This window comes from Ruditapes philippinarum, unplaced genomic scaffold (genome assembly GCF_026571515.1).
Source record: "Ruditapes philippinarum isolate M1 unplaced genomic scaffold, ASM2657151v2 ctg68_1_1_1_1, whole genome shotgun sequence".
NCBI lineage: Eukaryota > Metazoa > Mollusca > Bivalvia > Venerida > Veneridae > Ruditapes > Ruditapes philippinarum.
Window position 1 is genome coordinate 330,696 of NW_026860464.1, and position 19,714 is coordinate 350,409.

At 31.1% G+C, this 19,714-nt stretch overlaps 1 protein-coding gene across 7 annotated transcripts in view; it reads left to right on the plus strand.

Annotated features, from left to right (window-relative positions):
- LOC132760160 (Na(+)/H(+) exchanger beta-like) overlaps positions 1 to 17,970 on the plus strand; it is a 133,078-nt gene extending 115,108 nt beyond the window's left edge. For 6 of the 7 annotated variants that reach the window (XM_060752071.1, XM_060752070.1, XM_060752072.1 and 3 more), the window contains exons 5-22: positions 1,168 to 1,242; positions 1,622 to 1,703; positions 2,798 to 2,825; positions 4,294 to 4,409; positions 4,816 to 4,891; positions 5,852 to 5,922; positions 6,337 to 6,448; positions 7,313 to 7,394; positions 8,543 to 8,638; positions 10,483 to 10,616; positions 11,351 to 11,427; positions 11,910 to 12,035; positions 12,357 to 12,512; positions 12,966 to 13,072; positions 13,730 to 13,810; positions 14,231 to 14,370; positions 14,880 to 15,001; positions 15,157 to 17,970. In XM_060752071.1, coding sequence (XP_060608054.1) covers positions 1,168 to 1,242; positions 1,622 to 1,703; positions 2,798 to 2,825; positions 4,294 to 4,409; positions 4,816 to 4,891; positions 5,852 to 5,922; positions 6,337 to 6,448; positions 7,313 to 7,394; positions 8,543 to 8,638; positions 10,483 to 10,616; positions 11,351 to 11,427; positions 11,910 to 12,035; positions 12,357 to 12,512; positions 12,966 to 13,072; positions 13,730 to 13,810; positions 14,231 to 14,370; positions 14,880 to 15,001; positions 15,157 to 16,026 — 2,551 coding nt within the window. In that variant the 3' untranslated portion in view covers positions 16,027 to 17,970. The remainder of the gene's footprint in view (positions 1 to 1,167; positions 1,243 to 1,621; positions 1,704 to 2,797; positions 2,826 to 4,293; positions 4,410 to 4,815; positions 4,892 to 5,851; positions 5,923 to 6,336; positions 6,449 to 7,312; positions 7,395 to 8,542; positions 8,639 to 10,482; positions 10,617 to 11,350; positions 11,428 to 11,909; positions 12,036 to 12,356; positions 12,513 to 12,965; positions 13,073 to 13,729; positions 13,811 to 14,230; positions 14,371 to 14,879; positions 15,002 to 15,156) is intronic. The other variant, XM_060752075.1, reaches the window with a different exon arrangement.
- The last annotated feature ends 1,744 nt before the right edge of the window (positions 17,971 to 19,714 follow it).

Sequence of the window (19,714 nt, forward strand, 5' to 3'; positions counted from 1 at the left end):
TATATATGATTTGGAAAAAACAAATGGCTATGATCTGGTCACTTTTACCTTTTAAGCCCTACATTATACAAATCTAAATACTTTGACTGAATCTCAACTATAATTTCCGAACGGAAATAAAACTTTACCGAAACATTGTTTTCAGATGTGGAAACACAAGTTATACAAATGCACGAAAATCGTGACAGATTAATGGTAAGGGTAGAAACGTATTCTGAAAGAGCCAAGAGACACAAAAATAAAAATAGAAAAAAAGAAATCCAAATTAAACACAAAAACGGCATAATGGCAAAAGAAGGTGTTATAGGCTGCGTGTGATTAAGCCTGTTCGTAGACAGTTGTTGGTAAATGAAAGCTACCGTCTACGCCCTATAGCACCGGTTTAAGCATAATTTGATATCTAAACATGCAAAGATATTATACAAGTATGGACTTTTTAGCTGGTGAATATGATGTGATTTGTACTGAAAAATAATATTGACCGAGGCGAAAGCCATCTAATATTCACCATCTAAAAAGTACATATCTGTTTTATTATATAATTTATAAATAGCTTATGGTTTATTAAATCTGCCATTGCCTACGACGGAAATCAACATTTTTCAGCTTGTCTATTTTTTTCCATGAATTGGCCCTGTCTTTTAAATGAGCGCATTAGCAAGCTTATTCTTAGTGTTCTTTAAAATGTAAAGACGGCAACTAAAATAGACTAATTTGACTCTTATTTAAGAGTCATCCAACATTTTTTTTCAGAATAATATATAACAACAAACTTGGCGTGACGTCATGTCATAGTCTCGCGTCTTTCAGGGAATTTCCAGAAAATCTATATTTAGAAGAAAAACCTGTGAATATAGTACTCTGAAAATCTATTTTTAGGAAAAACAACAGTGACTATATTCTGATATTTACCTGCTATTTTTTACAAAAAGTTGCTTGTTAGCCAATCAGGGAAAGGCATTTCAAAGCTATTTATAGGTTATATAAAAATAAAATATATTGAATTAAAACATCATTAAATGTTTCCATATCGCAATTTAAGTTATATGAAAACCTTTGGGAAAGTGTAGGTTTTTCTCCATATTACTAAACAATATAAAATCTGTTACGGGTAGATTAAAACGTGAATAAAACTATACATGTACATGTCTTGATGACTCATTTCAGTCTGACTTTACCTCATGATGAAGAAAATCAACCATCAATGGATTCAGAGCTTTTCTTTCTGTACCTGCTACCTCCGTAAGTACAATCTACATTCAATATTTGACAGAATTTCTTAAACTCTGAAGTAAGTTAATCCATCAAAAGAATTGCTATTAAGAAATATAATATTATTGCAATAATAGACCAGGATTTATCAAGTCTGTGTACGAGTTATTATGGATGTTGCAGCACAGTCTTTTCAATATAAAGATCTGCGTATAAGATATATGCATTGTCGACGAGTTTCAGTGTACGGTTATTCAGAAAGTTAACACCCTCTTTTAATATTTGTCGCAAAATATTTTAGTCATGAGTAACATTATAATATGTATTTTCCTTTATTTCATTTCTAAGTCTGGTTATCACCGAAAATTAATTCATGACTTTACATTTCTATAATTGTGTGTTATTCCAGGATCATTTTAGAATCAGCTTATAGTTTACATGATCGAACGTTCTACGACAACGTTGGAACCGTCATGATTTACGCCGTGTTAGTGAGTAATACCACAATACCTAGATTTTCAAATCCATTAATCTTTAAGTATTGTAATGTATTGACATATTCTTTAGTGAAATAAGATTTATATAAAATTATTAAATCTGTGCATAAGTTTAAAGATATTTATTTCCAATACATATATCCATATTCATTACAAATGAAACATTTTAATATAATTCAAGAAAAGGATTAGAACGGAAGACTAAGTCGTATGAAATTTGTCTCTTTTTTAGTGTATTGTTATAATGTGTCGAGTTTTGTGCTACATTATGTATCAAAGAGTATGACAAATCAGGGATATAAATATTTTGGGGGGAAAATTGCGGAAATGTGTTAAAATTAAGAATTTATAAAGCAATCTAAACTGTCTGAAAAGAACTGTGTATATGTGCATTAGAAGAACGTTACATTACTTTAAAACTGTGACTAAACTGTGTCACACAGTTTTAAACTGGCACTGCGTTTTCCCTTGTCTAATAGTACCGCCTCCGTGGTCGAGGGATTAGAGTCGATGACTTCTAATCCAATTACCTCTCTGGCGTTGGTTCGATCCCCGGGAGATGCTTTCAAAATTGGTAGTTTAGCACGGATGAAGGTAGTCTAGTACTGGTGTAACTCTCCAGGAATATGACTGAAATACTGTTGGGAAAAGGTGTAAAATGAAACAAACAAACAAACCATTGTCTAATACACAGTACAATATGTTACGAAAATCATAGACTTTCATAAATCTCCGACATGTTTCTGAATATTAATAAACGGCTTTATTATTAACGTATTATATAAAATTTCTGTTTAAACTTAAATTGAGAGATTTTTGAAAAATTTGTTAACTTAATATATTCCCTGAAATAAATTGCTATTCAAACAAAGATTAAGAACTTCTTTTTCCTTTTCAACGATATCGTAAGTACAATTTCGGTGTCATGGTTGCAACGAATAAATTGTAAGATATATAGCAAAGAGTTAATAAATGTTATATAATGTCTGAGACATGACATGAGGTCTTCTGATCATACGTATTGTTTTCAAAAGATGATATTTTGTTATCATAAGTGTCTGAGATAATCAAATATTTTATTGTTTCAGGGAACCGTGTTGAATTGTTTCCTAATTGGTAAGAATTGATTTCGTCATTTTTCATACACCATACTGCACTTTGCTTATTATTTGTAATGGAATCAGTAGTTTATTATACTTTCTTGAACCTAGACAAAATAAACCTTTTTATAAAATGATGAATATATTGCCAAACGTTCTATCAGTTTCTGTGGAAGAAAATAGTAAAACAATAATCATGGTGAATGTTCAGTTATTTTCATAAAACTATTAACCAACATAAGTCATTTTGAAATAAATACTCTACCTGTAAATATGTATATTATGAGACCATAAGTAAGCCTGTTGTGAGACTATAAAACAAGCTTTTTGCCTAAAAGCAGAAAATAAGATTATGATATCATATAAATTAAAACAAAAATATTTTTCTTTTTATCTTTAATCTTCTTTCAAAGTGTTTGGCTTGTTTTTGTTTTGAATGCTCACAAAGTTAGTATAAAGCAGGTTATTGCCGAGCATATAAAGCTGTTTAACTGATTCAAAAATAACACCATATTTCATAAACGTGCCAACATCATGCTTATACGTGTTGCAATTGTATGAAACAAGAATTATAGTTATTGAAAGCGTAGAACGCTGTTGAACTCCTTAGAAAATAGTATCATTCACTGAAACGTTCAATTATCGCAAAGTGTTTCTCACAGACTCTGCATTTATCAAGTTATTAACGTCATATTATAGGTTCCACGTCTGTGATCTTCTTAACAGTTTGAGTTTTATAACATAATAACATTGCGTTCATATAATTCCTCAAGGCAAGAAAGTTATTTGAATACCAGTGTATAATATATGAGAGAAAAGAACAATGTTAGATATCTATTAACGACATGTGATACCTATGCATTTAATATTGGCCGTCAATAGTCAATATATTACCTTTTTTAAACTAGCATTAGAAGCTGTACTTGTATAATGATTAAATTAATGAGGTCTGATATGGGATAGGAAATTAAATTCTTTGTCCTTAGACACTTTCTGTCTGCCAATATATAGCACAGTGTCAATATTTTATTGAAACGGATGATAAATCTCATAATTTGTTAGTTTGTAAAACAGCCATAATATCAAATGCAGTTTTTTCATACTTGTCGGTTTCTACAAATATTTAATAGCATAAACACATAACATATTCGGATTTTTTTTACTAACAAAATATTTATCAGAGAAGGCCTTTAGATTTTGTGGCACCCGAGGTTAGCCAAACTCATTTTTTTCTGTTTTGGTGCCATATGTGGTGGTTTGCCTTAAAACAAAACAAACAAAGTCCTAAAGAGTTCAATCTTTTATCATTTTCATTGATTGATCTTATTAATAAGTACCTTAAATAGTTTTGCCCGGCTCCATTACCATAACTGTGTTCCTTCATAGCCTGCCCGTTAGCATTCTAAGACAAAAGTTTTTTGTTCCCATTTCAAATCTAGGAACTATGATGTAAGAAACGTAATACATTGAATTTATTATTATAGGCCCATCTCTGTACGGGATATACAAGATTGGTTGGATGGGAAATACAAGTTTTGAAATAAACTTTGTACAAACACTGGTGTTTAGTGCAGTTATAGTTGCAGTTGATCCGGTTGCGGTAGGTATTAGAACTTTACAACACAATTTTGCACTTTAAACTGTATTGTATTTTGCAAATTTTAATTATATTTGATATATCAGCTAGTTTGTTCGTTGATCGATGGATATTATCAATATAGTATTATTACCACACTCTGTAGTTAATAAAACGAGACAGATTTGTGTTCTTTCAAACGCAGGATATATTCAGCTACTGTGTAAAAACATAACTCATGATACGTGCAGGGTATTCGTTTTGTAGTACAACATTCCATGACGAAAAATAAAAGTACAATGCAATGGAATGGAATGTGCAAAAAAATAATGTTAGGTGATGTAAAGTAAAGAGAGATTAATTGTCTTTGCGAATGTTTAAGTACTTTGCGTAACTATAGTCTTTGCGTAACTATACTTTATCTTCACAGGTTTTGGCGATATTCCAGGAAATTGGTGTGAATAATACCCTTTACTTCCTTGTATTTGGGGAATCTTTATTCAATGGTAAAGTATTGTGATTATTTAATAATCTATAAATGAAATTTAATTGATGTGAACCAGGAAGTCTATACTGTATACTTTATAACATCACTGTTTCATCAATTCCAGTGATGATATTCTTGTTATTGCTTGCGGTCATATGATTTATACCTCATTTATCTCCATGAAAGTAATGCAGGCAAGGCAAATTGTTTGTGAACTATCCATTGATGTTTTACCTTCAGTATAAAAACTTATTTATAAAGACAGATACCTTCTAGAAAGAAAAGGTTTTCATTCTATTATGAGCTTCTGTTTTGGGCTGTTTCGTTTTTGAACCAGTCAATCAACTCTACAGGCAATACAACTGTGTACATGACTGTCTGCGAATGATAACAATCTGGCTCTGCTTTTCTTATATATCTCTTACATTTACCAATACTAAATTTGATGTTCGCGTGAGATTGTAAATGAGACTCCCACAAATGTCAAAGTAAAAATATATAAGATTGGCAAAATATCAAGTAACACAGTTGTACAACAATACATACATGTAGTAAATAATAACAGCAAAAGAATATTCCAAATAATAAAAATTGAACGAAGCTTTTGAATTGATGTTAGCCTGTATGTTTAAGTTGTTGTTGTTGTTGTTGTTTAATTACTCTTTTCACACTGTATGTGTTGTATATTTTATAACGTTATACTTCAAACATTGTCAAACATTATCTTTTGAGTTTCTTAACGTGAAAGCTTTTCATTCTTTAAATTAAAGAAGATATAGAAGAATTGCAAGAATTCACAATCGACTCAAAAATCGTTGAAATTTATAAATATATTAACACTTAAACTTTGTTGTATGTTAATTTTTCCTCTTCTGTCTTCAATTTCAAACTTTGTTTAGAACTTGAACTAGTACATTTGAACAAGTTTGTTGTTATAGAAACTATATTTACTATTAAGTAAATTATTTCGTTTATTTAGATGCTGTCACCGTGGTGCTATATAATATGATGAAGACGTTAAATCTAATGGACGAAATAACATTTGATCAGGTAACCACGGCAACACCTCTGATAATTTCATACTGACACACTAAGAGGAAATTTTAAAGCACTACTTCATTGTAAGTAGAGACCCTAAACCACAGGGGCATTTATTGCTTCGACACTGAGACCAGTAAATCTCTATAAAACTTCCTGTGGCATAGGTGCGATCTGGTGATAAAGTCTTAATGAATAGCGGATAATGATATGTGTTTCACCTTTCATGGCGTGTGAACGACTTACCATATATACTTGACAGTGCCATGAGGAGATGAAAGTCAAAAAGTAGCAAATATAAAAATTACAAAGAAAAATGATAAAAATGAATATAAATAATATTCTATGAATAATATTATGACAACAATATAAAATTTCAATACAGAATACGAATATAGAAATATTATTTTATTTGATGTTTTACAGGTATTGATAGGTGTTTTACAGTTTTTTGTTGTCAGTATAGGCGGATTAATTGTCGGTGTTATATGGGGAGCTATCACCGCTATACTCACCAAATTTACAGAGCATTGCAGAGGTTCGTGTTTTATTTGTATAATTTAAGCATAACACTCAAAAATGCAGCTTATACAAGTAATTGTTTCAATTCACCTAAAGTTTTAAGGTATTGTTCTAGGTAGCCTTTGTACATATAACATAACAATTTAAAGTTCTCAAAATGTCAGCTTATTTCCACGTGCTGAGCTCAATAGATTGAGCATCGGATAAGTTATCCAGGAGCGTCGGACGAGGCAAAATTTCTTCTTTATAATTCGTTTACTATCACCGCTGATTGTCAGAAAACATGTCGGGGTAGCAGTCGGTGTCTTGTTGCAAAATTTGTATTACTGGTCAGAAAACCCGGTTAAAAGGACCGTCAATAAATGCGTTTATATTGAATAAAAACATAGAAAACAATTCTTGAGGATGATGCTTTTATTGTATGGTTTGTCCAAGGTTTCATGTTTGCTAAGTTGATAGACTTATCAAGTCAAGTCAAATCAATATTATAGTTATAACAATGTAACATTATTGTAGTTTTCAATAAAAGAGTACAGTGTTATAATATTATTAATATAATTAACACAATTAAGATACATGTAGTTCCTTATAGCATCTGGTATTTATTTTACTCCTTTTAGTGTAAGTTCAAAATTAAGCCCAGACATATAAGACAACCCTAGTAGCAAAATAATCCTTCAACAATTTGTGTAATTGAACTATTGATTAATTAGAAAACGAGATGATCTCATTTTTATTTTTTAGTTTTGTATTTAGATAAGCAGCTTGAATAATGATATTGAATAGTTATTTATATCTTTAAAATTTTGATATAACGATGGTTTTGAACAGGGGTGTACAAGGTTCAGTTTTATAACCTAATGTTTTATTACAATTTCAGTTGTAGAACCATTAGCAGTTTTTGTCCTAGCCTACATATCTTACCTTATGGCGGAGATGTTCCATTTTTCTGGAATTATCAGGTTTGTATACTGTTCTTGATATGTCTTAATCAATTATTTGCTGCGATGCATCTATATAAGGTGATGTATTGTGATTTAACATGTTAAATATCAGAGGTTATTTTAATGTTATCAAGGAAGGATCATTGATTAAAGTATTTGATCGTTCAGCACGACATTATTGTTGTGTATACATATTAGATGGTATTTTTAGTTTCTTGTATTTGGCCTTTTTCAATTTGGGTGGTTCCAGAATTGCTTAATCACCCTTAATATGTTGCCTGCTTTTTAAATTTGTCTTTTGACGTCTTGTCTGTGATATGCAGGCTTCATAACCTCAGATCCCCTTTCAAAATTCCATTTTATTCAGTTCCGCCCATTGTTTTCTCGTTTAGGGCACACGCATTCTTTTACTTGGGGACCATACGCCGCTTTTCATGGAATGACACTACTGTGTCACATTGAAGGTTCCATGATAACCGCCGTATGAACACATCTGCGGATGTTTCTAAATTCAAAATTCACTATTTTTGTGTTTAAATGTTGAATTCTGCTTAAGCCGGTGCTAGGGGGCGTGGACGGTAACTTGCACTTTCCAGTACCGTCCATGAACAGGCTCAATCAAACCGAGCCTGCAACATTTTACAATTTTGCCGTGTTGGGCTTTCTTTAGGGATTCTGTTTTTCACTATTTCTTAGTATGTAGTAAGTCAGAGCTATTCTGTGTCAACATATAGTATTGACGTAATGGAGAATGTAACTAAAGGCATTTTGTTTTCAATGAAATGAACGCTAGGAAGGTACATGTATAATGAATAGTTTGAAGCCCTGGCAGCGTTTAAAACAAGTGAAACTCACCCGTAGAAAAAGCACAGCTCTGTAATTTTCCTTATATTATTATTTATTTAATATATCTTTCGTAATTTTCGTAATTGCATATTGAACATCTGAAAAAGCAAAGGAATAATTTCTCTGTAATAATAAGCTTAAAATATATAAGTTTACGCCAATACACAATCATAAAGCGACTACATGAGTACATTGTATGGAATACGGAAAACTAGATATCGATTTAAAATCATCATATCATTAAAAAAACAAAATCATAAAAACTAACTGGTAAAAAGTAAACATATCTTACATGTTAACCAATATTTTCATGTTTTCAGCATTATAGGTTGTGGTCTTACTCAAGCGCAATATGCATTCCATAACATATCCAGAAAATCTCACACAACTGTAAAATACTTCAGCAAAATGATGAGGTGAGACCTTATTAAACATTTATTATTATATTAGTTTGTAGGCTTTGTAAACTCGATTATTCATTTAAAGGCACATGATGCCTCAGCAACGAATAAATGTTATCTTATTTAGAAAGGGCCAACGTGCGTTTTAAAATATGTTATAGATGTTTGTTACTTGAAGTCGATAGCGCTGAATGTGACACTAAATTCTTTATGTCAGTGTAAACAAACACAAAATTCACTTAGTAATACATGTATATACAAATACTAAATCACTATAACTGAAATATTTGTAGAAATCAGCAATACGAAAGAAAACTATGATTCAGGTGATTGGCCTTTGAAAACTATAACAGAACACCAAAAACAAAGCTTCTCATTAATAATAACGAAAACACTTTAAGGGCATGATGGAATTGTTAAGATACGAATGTGTTAATTTGATTAGTTTTCTCTACAAATTACTTATTTTATTGTTGAAGCATTGTACATGTTTAAAATGTGTACCAATTTACTATTGCAATTTATTTTAACAATAACATTGAATAATGAATTGAAATGAAAACGTTACTATTGACATGAATACTTGTTGCGGAGATAATGTGTTAATAACACAGAAATTAAGTTCCATGAGCAATGAAATCGTTAAATGTATCTTCATAGATGTTCAAACAACTAGATATGGTATTTAAAAAGATTTTTTAAAATCATGGCACATGTGTGATATGAAAATAATTATTTTCTTTCTGCGCATGTTGCATTTATTAGAAGATATCTTTGAGATCGTTGTAATTGCAATAACACAATAACATCTAAGATAAGGCATTATATATGTAAGATGTAAAAGTACGACTTGCATTAATGTGAGTTCTGATCTCGTGCAATTTTCGTATGTGGTATGTTTCATTACAAAATAGAAAGAAAAGTGTTACAAATGTAATACTCGTTTTAATTCCCCATGGCATACGTGTCCTCAGATGAATTTGTATCAACTTCAGGTTACTGATTTGAACCCACATGCTTTTGAAAGGCAAACAAGATTGCAAAACATTAATTTCTTTCAGTTTTTTTAAATTATACTACAATTTTACTTGCAAACATTTTGTTTCTAAAATAATGCAAACATCCAAGCTGAATAATCAAGCAAACCGCACCCCTTGAGATTTGTGTTGATTTTATTAAAATATAATTACTGTTTTAATGTAAAAGTTCTTGTCATTCTTAAATCAAATTACTTGTGCTTGTCCTAGTTATATCACATCTAGAAAATTGCATTTTGTAAAGAAAGGACTCTGCTTATTATGTTTATTATTGACGTACAAGTATCTTTTTCAGAACAGTTTATATCTTAAATATATGTTATTATTGTAACGTATCGTTCAGCGCAATTGTATTGATGTTTACCTTAATACTCAAAACTTCACCTGTGGAGTCGAAATACGTATACTGTAAAATTCTTAGACTATGAGTATATGTCTCTTAAATCTGAAAGAGTTATTTAACTCATTTGGATGCATGCTGTTTAAATTTTAGACTAATTTAATTATATAAATCCAATTGTGAGGTAACAGAAATGCAGCCACCGTTTAACTCTCTGTGATAATAAGAGGCAACTAAATAGGTTCAAATGAGTCTATGCATCTTTTAACTCCAGCTGTAGATGTGGTTTTGACCCCTGTTGTTGCTCTAAGTCTGCAACACTTGAGGTGAGCCAACATCAACTTTTCTATTTTTGGTGCATTATAACTTAAAATGTGATAATGCGCCGCAAAACCAAACATTAACATCGTCGTAAAACCAACAAAACAAACAAACTTATGTTTAAGAACATCATAGAAGTATCATTAAATCTATATTTCCAGTTCAACATGCGACTGCGTTATATTTCTATTCCTTGGAATATCACTGTTCAAGAAAGATGTGTTAACACCGGAACATTGGAACATTGGATTTATAGGATGGACAGTTTTATTTTGCCTTCTGTATAGATTCTTGGGTACGTTATATATGAGTAAATGTATTTTATTTTATACCTGACTTTAATATATGCCTGTTAAGAAAATAAAATATATGATTAAGTTATTCAAATTGCTGAAGGGATATATGAAGAAAGCCTTAAGTAAAACAAATATGATCAATATGACCCTAAACGCTAACTGAATGTTAATTATTTTATTTGCCAGCAAGGCTATGTTCTACTAAATATCCCGTCAGTAATTTGTAGAAAGAATTTATCATATTGCAAACTGTAATATAAGAAAAAAACAGCACTTTTAAAACTTTTTCAACGAAGTCCAGGGAAAAAAGGCGCACGTAAAGAAGATGATGCTATGCGTTCAACGTTACGCGAAAGCTGCACAACAAAAATTAGTTCAGGTATATGTAATCATAGTGGTGTAAGTTGAATTATTGTTTGAAATAATAACATTTAGATCGGAAAAATGCCAAAAATGACAAAAAGCAAAAATAAATTTATGCACACACGTAGGTAACCGTCTACAATGTAGAAATACAACGTCATTTGTGCGCGCTTCCGTTTTTTTATGTTATATACGGCATCCGACAAAAGCTGTCCTCTATGACGTGCACTCGGTTGTAGTTTTTTTTTTATATTTATCTTTTGTCGGCTTTAATGTCATATTAAGACTCAACGATTCAGATATTAACTCAATTTAGATAACTGATAGACTTATTCAACCTAACTCGAACATAATGTTGATGTTTTTTCAGTGGTTTTTGCATTGACATTTGTTTTCAATAGAGGCAATAGAATGAGAAAGATTGATCTTGAGGAGCAGTTTATCATGGTAAGATTTAAAAGAAAACAATAAGCATACATAAACACAATAGTGTCATTTTATCCTGTTCCTGTTTGAAGCTAAAATGTTAATCAAAGTATATTATCATTGAATCAAATATGTATCAAATTCTTCTATTGTAGCAAACCGTCACTGTGAACGGTAGTGATGAGACCTCTGTTGACCATTATGCACTAATCGGCTCCTGGATAGAAACAACGACCTTTTGCAAGCTAGCTGGCTAGCATAAACAAATCGAAATCAAAAGTCCCTTGCGAGATTCGACTCCACAATCGACAAATAGTCTGAATTAGACCTTATATAATTTATTTAATGATCATTTGTGCATGCTCAAGTTCTGTTCTTCTTAGGACGCGTAAAGATACCTTTAAATGTATGAATGAACAATATAGTATACATGTCACGCTGTACTTAACATTTCTATAAAAGCTCTTGAACCGTTCTCAATATGTCATTTAATATTGTTTTAGGCATATGGTGGATTGCGGGGTGCTGTAGCGTTTTCACTTGTAGGTGTCTTGCATAAGGACAATCTGCCAAAGGGCATATTTCTTACAACCACAATAGTTGTTATATTTTTCACAGTCTTTGTTCAGGTATAACATATTAATTTATTCCTTAATAGATTGAACATTTTTCATTCTATGCCGCTTAACTGAGTTAAATATGTACGTTTCTTAATATATTTTGGAAACTTAATTGTATTTAAGCCCGAGATTATGAATTGCAGTTTCGTCACTTACACTGTCTGTCTGTATTTTTGCACTGTCTGTTCTGTATTTGGAAAGTGTTAAAGAGATAAATTTTATTATTGCAACAGAAATATTAATTAAATATATAATAAATTCTGAGGTTTTAAACAAGAGGAATAATGCTAAATTATAATAGAATTATCTCAAATATCATAACTTATACAGGGTGGTACAATTAAACCTCTTGTGAAACTTCTACGAGTAAAAATGGAAGACTCACAAAAGCTACAGCTTTATGAAGAAATATCAAGTCACGTGACTGATCACGTGATGGCAGGAATAGAGGAAATAACAGGACAGAGGGGAGAACATTATATCAGGGTAACAATTCTCTTTCTTTTTGTTCGTTTAAGGTTTCCAAAGATTTATTGTATATGATGCTGTAGAGTATCAAACCTCCCCCCGCCTTCACCCCATATCTCACTCTTCTCCTTATTAAAAAAAATCCAGCTTGTTATATCTGGACCACGGATTTGCCTAAGTCACTCTCCTTTCTTTTTTTCCTTTTTAAACGAATATAAAAAGATTTACCCGAAAAAAAGATGAACGAGGTGTTACAAGAAGAACCATGTCATGTCTTGATCGCCATTAAAATTGACGAACAAGCATAATTATATACACATTTGCAGTAGTCTATCACGTATAATCTTTTTTGTTAATAATCATGAAGAAACTCGAAATAAGTCACTATTATAATTATGATACATATATATTAAATTTGAATATTATCAAAAAGAACAAGAATATTCTATATATTTTTCTATTGTCGTATAGGAGATGTTAGAATACTATAATTCCAAGTACCTGAAGTATTGGTTACAACGAAATCCGGTGAGCCAAGATGAAAAGATAATGCAGTATTTTGAAAAGCTGGCGTTAGAGTAAGTGTGATAAATCTTAACTATCCATGAAAAAACGAATGCCAAAATGTATGTTTTGTATTCTATTGTAGCCGAGTACAGCTTAAATTTACAAAAATTTTAATTTAGTAAGGTTACTTATTATTTGTTGTACGTAACCTGCTAGCTTTAGTACAATTGCCCGTTTAAATACTAACAAGACCGGCATTCTAGTTTATCATACTTTAACTTATACTATGTCGTAATATTAAGGTTTATTATGGTAGTCATATATAACGTTAAATTACATTACACATTGTCCTTATGATTCATGCCATTTCAAATGTAAGCCGTTTAGCTTTAAACACCTGAAAATCTGGTAAGCATACATACGCGTGTGTTTGTTAATCATTATTAATTAATTGATTATCATAGCTTAAACGTTACTATAACCTATAACTTATGAAAAATTTCATCATTTTAACTTATACTCTTCACATTACTTTAGAATCACTATATTAATACGTTTGGCTATAAACTGAATCCGTAGTTATTCAACTTTTTGCAATCTGTTTGAAATGTAATATCTCAACAATTGTTGTGCATATTTTGTTCATATTTATAAAAAATTGTTTTCAATAATGTGTATGTCAAGTGAATCATGAAACTGGTATCTATGTCAATGTTTGACAATTGTAGGCAGCATTTTGAGCAGCTTGCAGGATGCAAGATGATAATAGAAAAATATGGGAGTGAAACTGACCTCACGGAGGATATAGAGTAAGTTTGACGTCTCATCACTTGATTTGAAAATTTAGGTTAATATGCTCAAATAGCACATTTGTTTTCTCGAAGTTCAAGTATTGTCTTTCACTGATGTTAAAATTATTCATGTTACATTAATGATTGTTAAATTACTAGTTTTATTTGTAATGGGAGCATTAACCATGGAACAATAAAATGCGCACAATAAAATAAGGATTGTTTGCAATTTCTGAAATACAACAGGGTATCTTAATATGACCAATTCTGTTTACCGAAATATAATATAATTCTGTATCATTTTTTTCTGAAAACAAAGGACTTTTAATCAATATATTTTATTCCCAAGTTAAGTACTAGTATCTGCCTTCACGAGAAATTATACAATTACAATTCTTCAATTTAAATCCTTGTTCACGTGATATTTTGGTTTAACAGACTAGAAGAAGAAGAAGAACGAGAAAAGGAAAGTGAGACAGGCTCTATTGCAGATGATATATCAATAAACATCGGATCAATACAATCAAGTTGTGAAGACATCGAGTCTGAACTCGACGACGAATTGATAAGGAGACAGGGTGAGTGAAATTCTTTTCGACATACAATTACCTTCTTTCAATTCTGACCCACGCTTTTATCTTCTTCAAAATCGTAATTGTAGCCCGCAAATTATTTATGAATCTAGGTAGAAGCTTTGTTTCTTTGATCATTTTCAACTAAAGCTTGAAGCAAGTTAAGTATGATTACTGCTACTTATTAAGCCAATAAATATGCGAATATTTTTCCGGCCTTTGCATAATGAAACAAACTACATGTACATTCTTATACATAAAATCTATTATCGTTATACATGTTCATTAAATCTGTTAGGATTTTCTGTTCAAAGTAAACTAAAAAGAAATCTTATCCGAATATTGTTATAACGGACTGAAAACATTATTGCCTAGGTTACAAAAATAAAAACTTAATTTAAAACATTTGATCTACGACGAACATACCAACATTTTTCCATGCATTTGTATAATTACTATCAGTCTACATTTTTATGCTGCAATGCCATTATTTTAAATATTATTATAAATTGTAGCCATTACACGACGCAGACGAGCTATTCTGCCAGTTCCTTTAACAAAAGATCTAGAGTCGAGACTAAACGATAATCCAACTGCTCAAGATATCCGTAAGATCATGTTGCCAGTGCGGCAAAAGGTAATTAAAAGTAAACTTAGATGTCTTGTTGCAATTCCAACTTCTATTTTTATACATTTTACTTCAGTTATAAAAAATGAACATGGATTTTGTTATGCCTTTCGTTAAGTTGTCTCATACATGTATAATGTAACGTATTTTTCTTGAAATTTCAGTTAAACTACAGAAAACTTGACATTAATTTGACACACGATGATAGTGAAAATGATTTGTTAAGATATTTACAAAGTAAACAGATGAAGACTAGGCGTGTATCACAGGCTCTTTGGAACCAAGCCCCTAGTGCAACACCTGAAATTCCAGAAGCTGGAAGAGCACGTAGAAAAAGCGTGGCACCAGTTGCTGTTAATAACTACCGCCGTCGACTAAGTCTAGCAGTTCCAGATCCATTTAGTGAGGGAGCAAGGAGACGCGGAAAAAGTACGGGTAACGCTCTAAAGGGATTGGATTCGCCAGCGAGACGGCGGCTTAGATTTAAGAGAGGAGCACATTCACTAGCATCGGATGATTTAAGTGATTCCCAAAACTTATTTCCTCTAACTGAAAGTATTAGAGAGGATGATGAACTCAATAGTGAATGTGACAAAATGTCTGAATCTGAACATAACAAAACTGATGATAAATCAACCACTAAAGAAGATACATCTAAAGGTGCTTTACAAAGTGTCATTAATAGTAAAAGTAAGCATGGCTCATTAAAACGTTCTAAAACCGAGGATGCAAAGGGTTCACCAAGTGCCGGCGTAAGAAAAGGCGGTTCATTCAAAGGACAGGCAAGTAAACCGACCCAAATGAAGGGTTTCAGAAGTCCAACACAAGGGATGAAACATGGTGATAGAGGAATCAAATTTGTTTCACCAAAGCATAGTCCAAGTTTGGCTAAACGTAAACCATTAGTAATGTCACATTCGGTTTCTGCCGAAACTAGTGAACACAAACAGGACCCGTCCCCTAGGTCAAGCAGCATGCGTAAAAATTTGTCCTATAGTAAAGCAATGTCTGAAGCCAAAGATGAAAATATATAAAAAGTGAAATTGCTAAATTACGAAAACATTGATTATGTAATACGACTGTAATACGACTCAAAATTTTCATTATTTGACAAATTCCCACTATGTTTTGCGTCTTTTAAATTTTTATGTTAACAAATTGTAGTTTATTCTGAGAAAATACACGCAATAATAATTATAAATTTTATTTTATGTACATTTTTAACACGAAAATATATAAACTGCATTTTGGGCTGCATATTTACCAATTTAGTTCATAGTATATACTAACATTACAAATAACATTTATTCGTTTGTCAATGCTATAGAATACACAAATTTGGCTTTAATTTGTAACATTTAACATTATATGCCTTTATGCTAACGTTTCATTTTTTTTATATTTCAGAATAATAGCCTGCATGAATCACAAAAGAGTGCCAAATCAGATGATACTGATGATATATTGTCAGTTCGGCTGTAGTCCCTTGCTAGAAACATATCATCGCTTCTGCTAAGATACCCCTGCTTTCCCCCTTACCTAACCAGTCATGCGCAGGATGTCATTTAAATATATTGCGTTACATCGCGGCGTCTACAAGATCAAGATGTTAAGAGCATGAGCGTCAGGGATCTTGCTTGCGTGAACAAGGTGTATGTTGTTTTCTTAGGGAATATATATATATGATTTTGTAGTAACAGCAAAACTTCTCACTGAGACTATTCTTTTCTTTATAATTTATTGATTAAAGCAAGTGTTTTGCCATATAAGTACTAGTTATTCTGTATGTTTAGCAGTATACAAGCTTTGCAATGACTGCAATGTAAATTCAATCTTGCCCATTTTGCATCTTAATCAGGTACCTTCACATGTAGACTTATTCAATGACATCATTAGAAATAAAGAACAAAAATGTTGAAAATTCTATGTAAATTGTAAAGTTTAAAGATTAATTATTTGTTTTAGAAAAGACGAAGTTTCATTCACTGTAAATTATAAGAAAAAGGCTTTCTCAAACATATTCCGTTTGATCGAAGAACAAAATTGATTATTAATATATTGAGCTTTTTCAAATATATATGTATTTGTGTATTATGCTCCAATTTGATATTTGAAATATTGATAAATGCTATACAGTCTCTTTTTAAAAATACTTATATAAAGTACACGCATAGAAGTCACGTTTAAAATTCTGCACACTCTTGGTAAAGGCATAGTGTCATTTTACAAAAATACTTAAGAAAAGGCCACATTTCATTTCATTAACCTGACCAGTAATAAAGAATGTAGTTTCTCAAAGTTAATATTTGCAATACGCAATACAAGAATTGTACAGTTTATCTGTAAGGTGACAACCGAAAGATAAGCAATGTGTTCCCAAAGAAGTTCTTAATTTATTCATGTTTAATCTTCTTCAGATTTCGGTTTAGGTTTGTTTTACCAAATAAAAGAGTAAAAAATAGTATTTTCATCATTAGGAGTGATGTCTAAAAACAAACAATAACTTTTTAATATTCGGTGTTTTACGTGATAAAGTATACAATAAATATAATGTATATTTTTGTATTTGAAAAATGGAATTCGATTACTTACTAACTCCTTCCATTTTGTACAAATGTATTAACATCTGCAAGTGTGTTTGAAATTTAGTACACTTTCGGTTTGGTTTGTCTGTTGTTTTTATTTTTTTTTGTTTGTGTTTGCTTGATTATAAAGCAATTTGCTTGTGTTTCGCATATAGTAAAAGTGTTTATCATTATAGATAAATGATATAAATTTTTGTTAAATGTTTGTGTATATTTATATCATAAATTATAGAATGATTTTTTGATATTTTAATAATTATGTGTTTGTAACTGTTTTTAATATATATATAGTAAACAGTGGACTGTGATAGGATTTCGTGAAGCTAAGCTATGACATATTTGTTTCATAAAAAGAAGAGTTAATACGTTTCAATAAAATGTTAAAAATGAAAATCGTTTTAATTTTATTATTTCAAATGAGATTAATTTGTTGTGGAAAGCATCAAATGTCGTTTGTTCATTTTTTTTAATCTTAGGAAGGGTCATATGGGTCGTTATGAAAATGAAAAGAATGAAAGCATTTAATTTAGTTTAGTTAAGTCAATGTTTCCTGTTCCCATCTGGATTAAAATATGCATTGAAATAAACATGTTAGTCATGCAAAATTTTAAATTAGTATTCCATATTGACGAAAACGTCTACTTACAAGTTTTCTCTCAGCAGCCTTGTCATTTCTTTCTCTTGAATGACTTGTGCGTTTAGATCAATTTAAAACATTTTTTTGTTTATTTTGCCTTCATAATGTCAGAAGTATTGACGTAAAACGTTTAGTTTATTTTCAATAGCGATACTTGTTTGCATCTAGACAGTCAAGCAAGTAAGTAAGACATTAATGTTCACATTTTTAAGGACCACTTACTTCTTGCATGATCCCTCGCAAACACCAATCTGTGCATCATCGACAACACGTTCTATTTTTCGTCATCATAAGTGGATACGGAATGTGTGTATAAGACGATGCAATTAGTTGGGTTTTTTATTTTTTATTTATAAATTTCTGTTATCATCTAACAGGAAAAGTATGCATGTTTATTTGTCAACGATTAATTCTACACTAAAGATTGTCCCTAAAATGTAAAAAAGATACCTGCCATTGGTAACATCAATATAATTATGGACATCAGCAAATCGAACTATAAGCAAATTAAATATTAAAGCAAGGAATTTCGTTACAATTTTACTTTACAAAATACAAACATATATTTGTTGGACAACAAACTATAAGACGAGTGGAATAAGTGGGAAATTTTCGACAAAAACACAATTTAGTGCTCGCCAATTTTTTTAAGCCAATCACCGACGAGGATTTTTCAAATTTTTAGGTTTCAAATCTTAATAGAACAGATTTTATATAAACTGTACGTTTTATATTATAAAACGCAAGTGGGCGGAGCTAAGTTTCGAAGAGCGCTAAAGTGAAATATACGCATGTGCAGAGATCTTGAGGTTTACTCCTACTAATCAATATTTATGCATCATGTTTTTTTCCGTACACGCACATGTATATCGTCACTACGGCATAGAATTAAAAAAAGAGGTTCATTGAAATGAAAACAGGCAAAATGATAATAAAAATGTTTTATTACTTACGGAACCAGTATCATTTTATAATTTCCAAATAAAAAGTTCACTTATTCTAACAAAGTATGTATGTATTATTTCTTACTTTTTATGTAAATATTACAGCCCGTGCCGCTGCAAAACCGAAAGTATGGTGTATTTATTAATTTTACAAAAATATGTCGAGGTGACAGGCGAGGCAAGACATGTCGACTTTTTGTAGCTCATTGTGAAGTTGCATTACATGAAAATCGGGCACATGACAAATCAGCACATAAATAAAACATTCTAGTGTTCCGTGGTATACATTTTTTCTACGTGTCATACCTCCTTTCCTTATTACAATGAATTTTACTGCATTGTTATCCATCGCTGGTTTGTTTTTAGCAGAGAATGGCCTGTGTATGTTCAAAGAGGGTACCGTGCAAAGAGGGTACCGATATGGATAATACACCGTGATATTGTCTGATTTACCTAGACAGAATGCGGGAATAAGCTATGCAAAACACGTGACCCGAAAATGTGTACCGCTACCTCTTCCAAATATGGTTATACACATTTAGGCTATCGTGTGACG